Raw genomic sequence first — 14,976 nt, forward strand, 5'->3', positions numbered from 1 at the left:
AGTTGAGCAGAGCTAGGGGCCAGGGGACTTCTAGATTTATTCTTCTGAATCTTGTCTTCCCTCCCTTCTTCCCCTCCCCTGCTGCCTTCTGCTTTCTTACTAAATGTGGGTTGATGAGACCATAAAGTTTATTTAAAAAAAAAAAAAAAATCCAGAACAAGCACTGAAGGATCTCGGGCTCATGGGATGAAAGGAGTTCTTCCTGGTTGTCTGTTTGCAGCTTCTATGGAGGAATCATTGTAGTTGGGTTCCCCGGTCATGGCAGTGGCAGCAGTCATCTTCCCATGCACTGGAGCCACCACGACGCCCTGCCTGCCCCTTACAGCAATGCCACAGCCTTAACCGGATTGGAAGGCATGGCTGGTGGGGAAGAAAGTTCTTACTTTACTGGAAAGATCCCTCTGCTCCCTCTTATTGGACCTGGCGTATACATCTTCATTGTATGATGCAGATGGACAATCTCTCACCTCAAGATCTTCACCACAACATCGGTCGTTCCTGCGAACCTGGGAGATCTATTTACAAGCCCTGCCTTCATCGCACCAGAAGCCTGATACTCAATCCGTACCACCGGATAAGGAAGGGACTCTGCAGTTTGGGGTTCAGTATTCAGAAACCTCAAGGACACCGAGAGACTAATATTTTTTACTTGGTTGGACCCGGAGTAGGGGCTGGGGGTGGAGCGATTTGGGGGGGGGAGGCCATAGGGGTGATATGTTTGTGTTGCTCCTAACCTGGGGGGGGGGGGGTGCTGAAGGGTGTATAAGGAATCCTGCGCCCACGGCACCTCCGCAGGTCTCTCTTGTATGTGTTGACCACTTCGTAGGCTACTATTCACAACCTGGGAGAGGGGATGAGGCTCTGAATGGTCATTATGAGTTGACTCAGTTCAGCTGATGGTGCCCGGCCTACCCATTTGTATAGTACTTGTTATGTGTCAGGGGACACCATTGTTTGCTGGTATTTCCATTGTTATATTACTCAATAAAAATTGTTTTTCTAAAAAAAATAAAAAGAGAGATGAAGCAGTTTTTAAACTAGAACATAGGGAAAGCCCACAGTCGCTCAGTCGTGCAGGATTTGGAGAGAGGTATCTTCTAGGCATACCGGCAAACCAAGTAAGTTAGAATGGCCCAATGGAGAGGAGTTTGTAAAAGCTGAAAATGACACATTGTATTTAGAGCATGCAGACCACAATGATCCCAAACTGCCTGGATCATCTTTTGCGGTGGGACCCCTCGAACTTGCGTGGCCGGCGCAGCCCATCAGGACACGAGCTCTGACCCTCACCCGACCCACATGGCCCGAAGACGACTGCATCTCCCGACGCCACTGGCCAATCGGAGGCCAGGCGCACTGGTGACATCATCGGGCAAGCCCTTTAAATTAAACAAAACTCACCTTCGGTGCCGCGCACCGAGCGTCGCGCAGCCAAAGGGGCCTGCCCCTTTGTGTTTCCCTTTGTTTTGCCCCCTTGCACTTTCTTCTCCGTCCCTACCTCCTCTGAACATTGATAAATAATAAGAGTGCATCAAGAGTGTGTCAGCTCTCTTCATCCTACAATCTATTCTTGATCCTTCTACTACCTCCCTTTCCTCTCATGGATTTCCTTACCCCATCTGCATGCTCCCTATCCCACAAATACCTGTTCTCTTCTTTCCTACAGCATTCATTTGCCCTCCACCCCTTCACACGCAATATTACACCCCCCTCTGACTCTACATCCCCTCTCATCCCTATCCCTTCCCCTCTCAAAACTGGTCTCACTACCCAAACAACGCCGCCCAACTCGACTCAACACTCAGCAAACACACGCAGCTATCATCGCCATATACACAATTCCACCTTCAACATGATTACCACAACATTACTATACTCAAACACAACAAACACAGACCCGTTGCCCACTACTATCTACGGCAACACTCTCACACCTCAAACCCATCCTCCCTACCATGATCTCTCCTCCCGTCACCCAAACGTTCGGTTTTGCTGCCCTCTCACTCATCCTACTCAATGCACAATCGTTAAGTAAAAAAAAACTCCCATTCTCAATGACCTCCTCATTGATGAGAACACGGACATCTGCGCAATAACCGAAACATGGCTTAAGGAAACGGACACAGTTCTCCTAAACCAACTCCCCACTAATTCTTACAATATTTTCTCTATCCCTAGGCCCCCAAAAAAAGGAGGAGGAATCCTACTAACCGTTAAAGAATTCAACATGATACCCCAAGCTATCACTTCTCCCCCTAAACTTGAAATAGGCCTCTTTAAATCCCCATCTCTACAAATCTGTTTAATTTACGCCCCTCCAGGAACTCTTGACAACAACCCCTCGTCCTTTATTGAATATATTGCCAAAAACATTTCCATAGACACTCCAGCAATCATTCTAGGAGACCTGAATCTACATATTGACAGCACACCTCAAACTCCCTCATGCAACGTCATTCTTGATTCCTTGGATGCTTTAGTCTTCAAGCAGACCATCCACTTCCCAACTCACAAAGCGGGTCATACCCTTGATCTAATTTTCACCAATTCCCAGATACAGGTTGACCCTCCAACTGGCACACCCATCCCCTGGTCTGACCACTACCTCATTAGAACCTCCTGCTCTGTAAAGAAACCCCCCAGCTTTCCTAACTCAGGCAACACCATACACTACAGAAAAACTTGTAAAAGAGACTCTCATCTCATCACTTTGTAACACACTAAACAACCTGGATCTTTCAAATGCAGATACTGCCCTAGCATCATGGCACAACATTACAAATACTGTAGCCAACAAAATATGCCCTTTACAATCAAGGCAATTGCACCCACAGCATAACAAATTAAAAAAACCCATGGTATACACAAGAACTAAAAGATTTGAAACATAACCTTAGAAAAATAGAAAAGGCCTGGCGCAAAGATCAGACACCCCCCCCCCCCCCCCCACACACACACACCCACACTTTCCTGGCACAATTCAAATCTTCATTACGTTGCTACAGGGAAAGGCTAAATAATGTCAAGAAATTTCTATTCTTCCAGAATACACCAATTCCAATATAATCCACGAGCCCTCTGACTACGTTGCCTCACTTACCAAATCAGCACCCCCAGATATTCTGGAAGATGTAGCCAAAATCAAATGTGAAGAACTCCCTACATTCTTCCAAGATAAAATCAACAAACTGCTGACAACGATTTCCCCCCCACCTCTTCACCAATTCAAACCTCCACAAGAAGCTTACCCGGCCTTCCCAAAAAACATCCCCAAAGGCCTTAACTCATTAGAATACACCACCGTCCTTGAAATAGAATCATTTATTAAGAAAGCCAGACCTTCCTCCCACCCCTCAGACACAATACCCACAAAACTCCTCCTTTCTATCCCTAACTTAATCGCCCAACCCATAGCCAACATTATAAATGCCTCCATCACCTCAGGCCTTGTACCTAACCCTCTCAAACAAGCTAAATTTGTCATGCCAATATATCTTAATTACCGCCCCATCTCAAACCTTCCGTTCATCTAAAAAATCCTTCAAAAAAAACAATCGATAAGCAACTCACAGAATACCTTGATGACAATCAACTCCTTGCTCCCTCACAGTACAGATTCCAGAAACTCCATAGCACGGAAACCCTCCTCCTTTCCCTGTCAGACCAACTTATTAAAGGCCTTGATAAAGGACAAGCTTATATCTTAGCCTTCCTAGACATATCCTCAGCATTTGACACCATCAGCCACAATATCCTCCTACAGCGACTAAATGAAATTGGAATAACAGGTGTTGCCCACAACTGGTTTAATTCCTATCTCAGTAATTGAAACTTCAAAGTCAAAATTGGAAACCATGAGTCCAAAGCAATACCCCCTCGACCAAGGAGAGTCCCACAAGGTTCCTCCCTGTCTTCCACCCTCTTCAACATTTACATCCTACCACTATGTCACCTCCTATCCAACCTCAAGCTTCCCCACTATATCTATGCAGACAACATGCAGATACGTATTCCAGTATCTGACACACTACTGGAAATCCACTCTACTTTCAATCAACAAGCTCCTAACCAACATTCACCTTGCCCTGAACACTGCAAAAACTGAAATCATGCTTATTCCACCCCAAAGTCACCTTAACACCCTTCCCCTACTTCACTCTATCACCACCAATCCCATTCTCTCAACAGGTATGGGACCTAGGGATCATCCTCGATGAGCACATCAACCTCAAGAAATTCATTAACACCACTTTAAAAGAGTGTTTCTTTAAATTGCACACACTTAAGAAATTAAGACCCTTACTCCACCCTCCTGATTTTCGTACAATGTTTTCTAAACTCGATTATTGTAATTCACTCCTCCTCGGCTTACCGAAAAACTCCATCCACCCTCTCCAAATACTACAAAACACAGCTGCCCGGATCCTCACTAACATGCGCAGAAACGCACATAACACCCGTACTAAAGGAATTACATTGGCTCTCAATTGCATTCAGAATCCAATATAAGACCCTCTCTATCATACATAAGGCACTTCACAATCCTGAGATGAATTGGTTCAACGATTCATTGATACTCCACGAGTCAACTAAACCTACCAGACACCAATACCTCGCTACCATTCATACACCCTTTCCCAAAAACACCAACCTGGCCTCCACAAGAGCACGTGTGCTCTTGGTAGCCGGCCCCACCCTTTGGAATATAATGCCAGTTTAGCTACGCCAGGAGGACTGCCAAAAAATGTTCAAGCTGTTCACAAAAGCTTACACCTAACACCACCCAGTCTATTCACACTACACCTTACACACCCAACTCCCCCGCTGTCCCTTCCACCTCCTTATGTCTATTTTCTGAGGCATCCCCTTTCCTTAATGCACTTCCTTGATACTATTTCCATGATACATGTTCACCATTCCCATTCATCTCCTTGAATCGATTTCCATGTCTCGTGTTCAATCTTCCCAAATCCTGCAGTATAATGGAAGCAATCTTGCAAGTAATTGATAACCTCCCTTTTGTATTCTTTTAAGCATTCTCAATATACTTGAAGCAATCTTATTAGTATTTGTAGTGCAATGTATATAGTTCCCATTTACATACTGCCTCATATATACAATCTTTCTGACTGGAGGTTTCTTTGAACCATCATATTCCGTCATATAGTGATCTTGAACTTCCATTTATCCATATATAGCTAATCTTTCTGATTATATATATTTTGTTCATGGCAATGTATATATTCGCCTGTTTCATGTCAAACGCATCTTAAGCATAGTTTACTGTTTTACTGTTAACCAATGTGATATCTTTGAATGTCGGTATATAAAACCATAAAATAAATAATAGGCAGGTTTCAGGTACATACAAAAATAGAAATACCAATAAAACTGCTTTAACGTGGGAGAGTGCCAGCGGAGCCTTGACCCAAGCCAGCTGAGTGATCGCATTGAGCTGCCTTTCCCACCCTGAGGTGCCGGCAGTGACATCATCAGAGAGGGACAGAGTGCCTCGATAAAATCCTAAGTGCTGCAGTGCACAGCCAGCGGCGCGCGGCTTTGTAGTAATGGAGAGGAAATCAAAGAGCTTTACTTCATCTTCTGCTCCTGTCATGGTCCAAGGCGCCATGGATATAATCATCTGCAGAGAATGGGTGAGTTGCCAGTTGGTGACTGCAGTTGGGTCTCTTCTTTGGGTACCTCAGAGTCCTGGCTCAAGCCGACCACCTCCCCAACCGACAGGTACTATTCAAATCTCTAAACTCTTCCTGTGGCAGAAGGGAGAGATCTGGGAAGTGCCAGATCCGTGGTACCTGAAGTCCCCTACTTGAGTCCGAAAGTATTCAACAACCAGTATTAGGCAGTGGAGAAAAAAATCCCAGAGCCTCCTAATGTTACTCTTTCAGACCTTTGGAGGTTAATGGTTAAGCTTAATAAAAACATTCTTAATCCACCCCGCAGCTTGGTTCCTTTTGTAGTTGAAACTAGATCCTCCTTTGAATCGCAGGGAAAGACGCTGGAAGCACTTGAAAAAAAAAATCACACCTACCCCGGAACTCAGGTTTCATCATCACAAAATGCTGCGCTAGCTCTGCAGTTTGTCTATGCAAAATGAAATAGAGGCATTAGATTTTGTGAATTTTCTCTGTACTTGGTTATTATCAGCAGCTGAAATGTTTAAAAAGTATTTCAGAGATTCTAGCTTTTGATGAGGAGATTGCCATCTAAATCCAGAACATTCAACTTGCCTAGACAGAGGAATTTGGAGAATGTTGATCACTTCATTAGATAGCCCCGGGTATTACCACGTTTTTGGAAGACTCTTTCAGTCTAACATGGCTACCTTAACTGACTCATTCTGCTCTGAACAAGATGAGGATCTAGGGTTTTCTAAATATTTCAGAAATAAGGATATTTCTTTTGAAAAGTAAAGTTTGGCTCTTGGAGCCTCTCTTTCTAAAATTTCCTTGTAGGTGTTTCATTACTTTACAATCTAAGTTTATTTTCCTAGACTTTTATAGTTAAAAGTATGGAGCGTGGGTTGCAAGCTTAGCTTTTGGGATGAATAATTAGGCTTATAATTAGAATTGTAAGGTACTCGTGTTTTTTGTTTTGTTTTCCTATATGATACATTAGTATCTCTTCTTAAGTAATGCTCTCCCTATATATTGCAGCCTAGTTTATTTGTATACATTTTTGCAACTATATTCCATGTATTTCATTGTATTAAATGACAGCCTATTAATGAACTGCTTTAAAATATATGCAAATGCCAAAAGTTTGAAAAATAACATTGGAGAGTTAGAATGCATGGTGCTAAAGCAAGGTAATAGACATAATAGGCATCTGGGAGACCTGATGGAAGGAGGATAACCAATGGGACGCTGTGATACTAGGGTACACATTATATCGACAGGGCAGATAAAATTGGTGGAGGGGTGGCACTATAGGTTAAGGATGCCAAAGAATCAAACAGGATAAAAGTTTTTTTACAGGAAACAAACTGCACTCTGGAATCTTTATAGCTAGAAATTCCAAGGGTAAAAGGGAAGAGTATAATAGTGGGGATATTTTTTATTCCCTGAATGTAATCCACCTTGAAGTGCCAAAAAGTGGAATATAAATCAAATATATTACCACCTGCCTAGCCAGAATGAGGAAACAGGCTGCAAAATGCTATCAGACATTAGACTGGCTAGTAAAATGAACAACCACAATAATAATCAGAGACTTTAATTACCCAAGATTGGGTAAATGTCACATCAGGACATGCAAGGGAGGTAAAGTTCCTTGATGCCATCAATGACTGCTTCTTGCAGCAGCTGGTCAAGGAACCCATGAGAAGGGGAACTCTATTAAATCTAGTTCTCAGTGGAACGCAGGACCTGGCGCAAGAGATACAGGTGTGGATCTGCTTGGCAAGACTGCTCATAATATAATACAATCTGACAATCACTGGAGGGGGACTACAAAGGATAACTGCATAGCATTTAACTGTAAAAAGGGAAGATTATGATAAAATGAGGAAATCTGTTACCTTCTAAACTGCTGCTTTTAGATGCTAAGAGTTGCAGGAGGCAAGATCACATTTAAAATTACCTTCCTTGAGATCCAGCAAAATGCAATATTTGTCATCCTGCCTCTGTATCGCTCCATGGTGAGACCGTACCTTGAATACTGCATACAATTCTGGTCGCTACATCTCAAAAAAGATATTGTTGCGATGGAGAAGGTACAGAGAAGGGCTACCAAAATGATAAAGGGGATGGAACAGCTCCCCTATGAGGAAAGACTAAAGAGGTTAGGACTTTTCAGCTTGGAGAAGACAGCTGAGGGGGGGATATGATAGAGATGTTTAAAATCATGAAAGATCTATAACGGGTAGATGTGAATCGGTTATTTACTCTTTTGGATAATAGAAAGACTAGGGGGCATTCCATGAAGTTAGCATGTTGCCAGAGGATGTGGTTAGTGCAGTTAGTATAGCTGTGTTTAAAAAAGGATTGGATAAGTTCTTGGAGAAGTCCATTACCTGCTATTAATTAAGTTGACTTAGAAAATAGCCACTGCTATTACTACAACGTTAACATGGAATAGACTTAGCTTTTGGGTACTTGCCAGGTACTTGTAGCCTGGATTGGAAACAGGAAGCTGGGCTTGATGGACCCTTGGTCTGACCCAGAATGGCATGTTCTTATGTGTATTAACAACCGCCAAATAAAAATCAAACAGCTGCCAGTGAGGTCAAAGGCAATTAAAGCCAAAAGGGCATCATTCAAATGAGACAGGTCGGGAAGAGAATAAGCATTGGCAAGTTAAATGTAATAAGCTGGCTTAGAGAATCTGAAAAGAAGCTTGCCAGAGAGGTAAAAACAAGTAATAAAAAACATTTTTTCAAGTATATTAGAATTAAAAAGCTTGTGGACTTCTGGCAGTGACCTCCTTCTGAGCAGATATCTGTGGGGTCTGCTCTCTTGGAGCCCATGGAGTGCCGGTGTTAAATTTGCTTCTGCTGCTGGAGATGCTGAAAGCTTTAAAATCATGGGTGATGGAAATTTTTGTGATTAAGAAAAATACTGATACCATAAGCAGAAAAATCTGACAAGAGAACAAAATGGCAGTGGAGACAAGGGCCTGTCCGAGCCTGTGATTAGAGAATTAACGCGTGCAGTATCTGCAGCTCTAACTATCCCGCTACAAAAACTTCAGTCCTCGTAGATGAACTGCGGGGATAAGGTCGACAACTTTAACACTACAGCAACCACTCTGTCCCAGTCGCTATCTGTGCACAAGGAGCATTTGGAATGACTTGCCACCACAGTGAACCCGCTGCGTCCCAAAAATAAGAACATGGAATATAAACCCTACAAGCTGGAGAACCGGAGCCGGTGCAGAGGAGATTCGGGGAAAGGCACTGTTCAAACTTACAGATTCTTGGCTTCCTGAGGCTTGGAACAAGTGCACTGACTCGGAACTGGAAACCCTTCACTTACTAAACCAAGGCACGTTGAACATTATTGACAAAAGCTAAAATTCTCACAGGAATTGAAATAATGAAAACAAATTGCTGTTTTTTGCCAATTTTTCTGTTAAAGTAATGGCAAAGCTCAATGTCTTTCATAACAGGGAAATGTGAGTTTTTACAGAGCAAGGAAGCCAAAACTTGCCTTGCTCAGCTGTGATTTTTTGGGTTCCCTGTAGTTTCATATCTGTGCAGATTATAAATGGTGACGTCAACTTCCTGGCACAGGGAAGGGTGCCGAGGTTTGGTTTAACACGGATGCTGAATTTCACACTCCCATTGCTGCATGCTCGGTTATCTGAAGGCTACCCCGCGATATCACATGCTTGAAGAAGGCAGGACATATCAGTTTGAGCACGAACAGTGAGTCAACCTTTATGATCGCTTTCTTAGCTAATAAGGACAAGGCCCATTTGCACAAGGTTCTAACTCTTGAGTTTCCAGCATTATGGATGGTTTTGCTACATTTCTCCTTCGGCTTTTGGAGACCCTCGTTGCTGAGGAGACTCCTGTATTTCGTATGATGAGGATGCAAGAAAAGAAAATCCTTTATTAATTTGGAATGCAGCTAAAGCTGTATTTGGAGGTCAAATTTCCTACCAGTCGCATAAAAAGAGAGAAAAATCTTGAAAACAAATTTGCAACTCACTCAAGATGTCAGAGTTGTATAGACAACATGTGAAGGATTTATCTGATATTAGCAACAAATCTCTGGAAAAGAATTGGATATGATGGATTTACAAGCTTGTTATAATATAACATTTTATCAATTTAAACTTTTTCCAATGGGGTAATAGGTAAATTACTAGTGAATCTGAAATCGAATAGACTGTGCACATTGGTGGCCAGACTGAAACACTGTTCACTCATCCACCCCTACTAATTTTACAAGCTTTTCTTTTTTTTTTTTTTTCTAAGACTTTATATGTGGAAGGGTTGTATTTGGAATATGCCATGAATTTATTTTTTTTTAAATAAAATACCTTTTTCCTCTCAATTACCTGATGTGCAGAAAAGGGATCTTGAGGCCCCAATACAGTTGACATTGGCTAAGTCACCTAGCCCAGATGGCTTTGGAGGGGAGTTTTACAAACTCCTTGGATTGAAAGAAATGTTCCATTAGCATCTGTTGTGTTGCTATTAAAACCTCACCGGGATAATTCCCTTTCAGAAAAATATAAACAATATCGCTCCTGAATCAGGATATAAAATTCTTGCATCTGCCTTGGCAGCTAGATTAATCAATGTAATTGACACACTAGTGAATCCCGATCAGTCTGGTTTTATAAAGGGCTGCTATACTTCCTCTAACTTATTGACAGTGTTACTGGCTCTTCAAGGAAGGGAGGATGAGAATTTTAATCTGAATTCTGAGGAGGCGTTTGACAGAATAGAGTAGTCTTATCTGTGGAAAGTCTTAAAGCGATATAATTTTGGGGAAAACTTTTTAAAAAATGGGTGAAAGCCTTCTATAATCTTATAGCCCAAATTCTGATAAGTTGATCTCTGGAGATAATGAAAAAAAAATCATATTCTCTGGTTTTGCAAGATGTCCACTGGCTCCCTATTTGGTGGAAAGAAAACTGTAAGATGCCTTGTTCATAAACTCCTAGCAATTGACTCTTCCTTGGATGAACACAATATTAAGGACAAGGGCACTGCTTGGCACAGCTTACTGAGACATGGGATCATGCTTTCTCTGTGGAGGCATCAACACTTTGCAGTTTGTTGCCTCAAGAAGTAAGGCTAACTGCCTGAACTGACGCATTTAAGAGTTTACTAAAGAGATTTTTCTTCAGGCAAGCTTTTGGATAATGAGACTGCCTTTTAAGTTCGTCATTTCTGCTTAATTGTGTTTGCTGTAATGTGTGTTAATGCTTGCTTGTTACATGCTATAGATTGTTTTAAATGTAAACCGCCTTGGGATATTGGTATTGGAAGCTTATAAAACAAAAATAAATATGACCGGACTTGCCACTGTCAGAGACAGGATACTGGAATCAGATGGCCCCTCTTATGTTAAGTAGAAATGCTGCTCAGCTGGGTGGAAGAGCACCTGAGCCTGCTATTGGCCTTTCATAGTAGGCGTGGACAATGTTCAAGCAGACTGTCTCAGTTGGCATGCAGTGGATCTAGGGGAGTGGGCATTGTCCCTGACCTCATAGTGTCCAGGTGAGGGGTCCCACTGATGAACTACTTGATCACCTTCGGGAATGTGTTACAGTAGAAGAGGAATCTCTATCTTCCGTGCTAGGGACTCAGGCTCAGAGTTGGCCTTCAGAGTTGGTTCTCTATGCATGCCCTCAATAGGGAGAGTAATTCAGAAAACGTCAGGGCATCTGGGGCTGGCAATCCTGGTGGCTCCAGAGTGGGATCTGGGGAGGTGGTTGCATCGCAAGCCATTGCATCCTCTTCAACAAGAGGACCTGCTGTCTTGGGTTCTATTATTCATGAGGATCCGGGTCGTTTTTCTGATGGCTTGGCTCATGAGAGGGCTCGTTTTTAGTTGAGAGGTTAATTCTCAGGAGGTACTGAATATGTTTCTGAAGGATTTCTACCTCTCTGAAAGATTTCTACCTCTCTGAAGGATGTTTGAGCAGTGGTGGTTCTGATATTCTTGCAGGAAGGACTCTCCTTAAGGGTTTGGCACTTAATTCTTTGAAGGTGCAAGTAGCTGCTATCGCATGTTTCAGAAGAGGCGTCCTGGGCAAGCCCTTATCTTTTCATCCTGATGTGTTGCTGTTCCTAAAATGAGTAATGCATATTAGGCCTTCATTGAGACCTTTGGTTTCTGCCTGGACTTAGTTTTATCCTTTTTGGAAGATCTGCAGTTTTAACCTATTAGGGAGATTTTGCTCAGACTGCTCACCTTGAGCCCAGTCAGACCAGTCCAGAATCCTCGCTATGCTGCCAAAAGTCTGGTTCTTATATTACAGAGCAAGGCTCTCATTCTACGCAGTTTGTACGTTCAGGTATGTTTATGATGCCTCAGTTCATTGCTTTCTTTTCCTTCCATTTCTCTTTGGAGCTCTTGGAAGCCCTATTTAAAAAACAAAATGCCTTTTATGGTAAGAAATGGATTTGTTGTCCACAGTTACCTTGTTACAGGTAATACTGGCAGACTGAGGTCAGCACGGGTGCATATAAGGGTGACATCAACGAGCCGGCTCACCTGTCTCCAATTACTAGTTGGAGTACACAACCCACTGGTCTGGACTGGTCTGACTGGACTCATAGAAAGGAAATTTATCAGGTAAGAAATAATTTCTCCTTATGCTTGGGTCAGAAAGGGCTGGGCATTTTGACTACAAACTCTTGAAGCCTTTCCTAAGGAAATATTGAATATCAATAGGTAAAGAGGTTTATGAGATTGTGATTTGACTTAGGAGCTGAGAGTTTGACTTGCAGACTGAGGTAAAAAATCAGACATTGCCACAGATTCTGCCATTCTCATCCTCCTCTCTCTGTATAAAACGTCAAAGCTTGGCTGATGCTGTTTAGGCTTTTGGACTCTCCTAGCGCTGTCAGTCTAGTAACCATCATGGCCGTGTGAGCTTCTCTCTTCTAGCTGTTTCCTGGACCATTTATATATATATATATATGTGTGTGTGTGTGTGTGTGTGTATACAAAGAGAAATATTAGAGCAGGAATTAAATTGATACAGGAGAAAAGCAGTGCGGAGGCACAGAACTGAGGAATGAGGATGCCGATTCCTGCTGGGCTGGAAGAGTGGAAGCTTCTGTTGATTGTAATCTTCAGATTCTTGTTTCTAGATTGAGAGCCACCCGTACCTCACCCAGGAGAAGCTAATCAGCTACTGCCAATCCCAAGGGATCTCGGTGACTGCGTACAGCCCTCTGGGCTCCCCCGACAGGCCCTGGTAAGAATACTTGGGTGCAAAGCGGGGGTAGTTCCTCCTCGCCGGGGTGCATGGAGGGACATAAGATGTTTGAAGCCTGAATGTCTTCCTGGGGCACTTTGGCAGGGTTAAGCATCATTTTAAGGCTCGGTTATGTGGACGCATTACAAGCAGCGATCACCGAGCCTGCTGGTCCTGCAGAGACTGATGCATGCGACAGGTGGAACTCGTGAGGTGGATGACTGCTCAGCTTCGCCTGTGACCCATGGCGCGAGAGATTGGTTGCAGCCTTGTGCATGTTCTGCTCAGTAGAACTGGTGTTTGAAGCTGAGCCATTGTCAGAGGTCAAGCCTCTGGTGAGCAGGAAATGAAACGCAGGTGATCTTTATCTTCTTACCCGGTGTAAGTTCCTATCGCAGTTGTGATGAGAATTCCTTACTAACTCTTAGCTGGATCAGAGGTGGAGTTTGCCTGTGATCGTTCTGCCCTTTGCTTAGGAGGATTGCGGGGTTTGGTTTCTTTAGTAAAGGTCCTGTTTGTCCATCAGTCCAGGGACGTTTTATTTACAGGGGTGAGGATGGAGAGGATCATCCCGGAGCACTGTTGCCCCAGGCGCAGTCATCTTGTCCCCCAGCCTAGACCTGTGATATGCGAGTCCAGGAACACCAGGTCCGGGACATAGACTAACACTAGCCCCAGAAGTGCGAGCATCTGACTCAGGAGTCAATCCAGCATTAAAGCTCTGAAGGCTTATTAATGCACGTCCCTAATTAATGCCTTTATTTGCATGGAACTGTACTAATGTGCGCACATAGTTTTACTCAATCTGTGCACATATTTTTGTGCACTAAAATCCTCACTAAACTGTGAATTTAATTATGTGCAGTCAGCCTAGCACACCTTTTATTACGTTGGCCCCTCTGAAATTTAAGGGGCTGTGGCAGCTCAATCTACCCTGCAGAATTCTTGAACATTTTACTGTAATAATTTGGGGGCAGCGTGAGCAGAAAGGTCGTTATAATTAATTAAAGCTTTGTTTTACGAGTGTTACCAGCTGAAAAGGCCAGCCAAAGGGTGGGTTGAGATGGTGAAATGTTGTCCATCTTGCTGCTACCTCTGACGTCCTGGTGCACTGGCGGGAGGCTTGGCGCTGCCTGGGCTCCCCACCTGCTGTGCTGGCGCTGTGCCACACCCTGCCGCTCAGCTTTCCCAGGCTACATGCAGACCAGACCTGACTTGTTTTTGTATAATGGGATACTGTGTTTTGCACAAACATTCATAGGTTTATTTCTTGATACATTTTTCTAAATGCAACTTGCTGTGGGCCCAATGTACTGAGCAGTTTTTCCTTAGACAGAAAATGGGGAAAAAACCCTATAATTTATTAGAGAAATCCCCTATTGTCTCAGCAGACAACCGCTAACGAATTATCTGTTTTTTAGGGCTAAACCTGAGGACCCGTCTCTTCTAGATGATCCTAAAATCCAGGCGATTGCATCGAAGCACAAGAAAACAGCAGCTCAGGTACACGCCTCTGTGAAAGGTATCCGGTTCCCTGCTGCAGGGCACCGACGCCAACACTGGCACAGGAAGCCGGGCAGTAACAGTTGTCCTGAGGCTGCTGTGGGTTGAAATGCTTGGCAGCAAGGCATGGCTGGAAGAGATTTGCACCCTGATCTGAGGTCAGAGCAAGCAGCCTGAGGATTCCCTGAATGGAGCCTTCTCAGTGCCAGGAAGGAGGAGCAAGACCAGGGGAGGGTCGCGTTCTTGGCTCGAATTATTAAATCCACTCCTGGAATCGGCCCAAGATGTATTCTTAACTGCAAGGTTAAGAAAACAGCACATGGCCTTCATAGATTCAGAACATAAACACACCCTCCTTAAGGGCAGAAGCAGGGACAGTCCCTTGAAATATCCATATCCTTCAAGGCAGCACACAAGTCCAGTTCAGGGTCACAGTATCCAGATTTGCTCCATAGTTATATAAATAGGTCAGAACATCCAGGCTGAGATCATGGGTTTCCTTATCTGGGTTCCATCAGCACAGTCAAGTAGCCCTCAAATTGCTGGGAACAGGAAGCATTTCCAGAAATC

At 43.5% G+C, this 14,976-nt stretch overlaps 1 protein-coding gene across 1 annotated transcript in view; it reads left to right on the top strand.

Moving 5' to 3' along the window:
- The window catches only part of LOC115089227 (aldo-keto reductase family 1 member B1-like), a 46,514-nt gene that overhangs the window by 16,342 nt on the left and 15,196 nt on the right, over positions 1–14,976 (top strand). The window contains exons 6-7 of the mRNA XM_029597319.1: positions 12,797–12,903; positions 14,325–14,406. Coding sequence (XP_029453179.1) covers positions 12,797–12,903; positions 14,325–14,406 — 189 coding nt within the window. The remainder of the gene's footprint in view (positions 1–12,796; positions 12,904–14,324; positions 14,407–14,976) is intronic.

This window comes from Rhinatrema bivittatum, chromosome 4 (assembly GCF_901001135.1).
Source record: "Rhinatrema bivittatum chromosome 4, aRhiBiv1.1, whole genome shotgun sequence".
NCBI lineage: Eukaryota > Metazoa > Chordata > Amphibia > Gymnophiona > Rhinatrematidae > Rhinatrema > Rhinatrema bivittatum.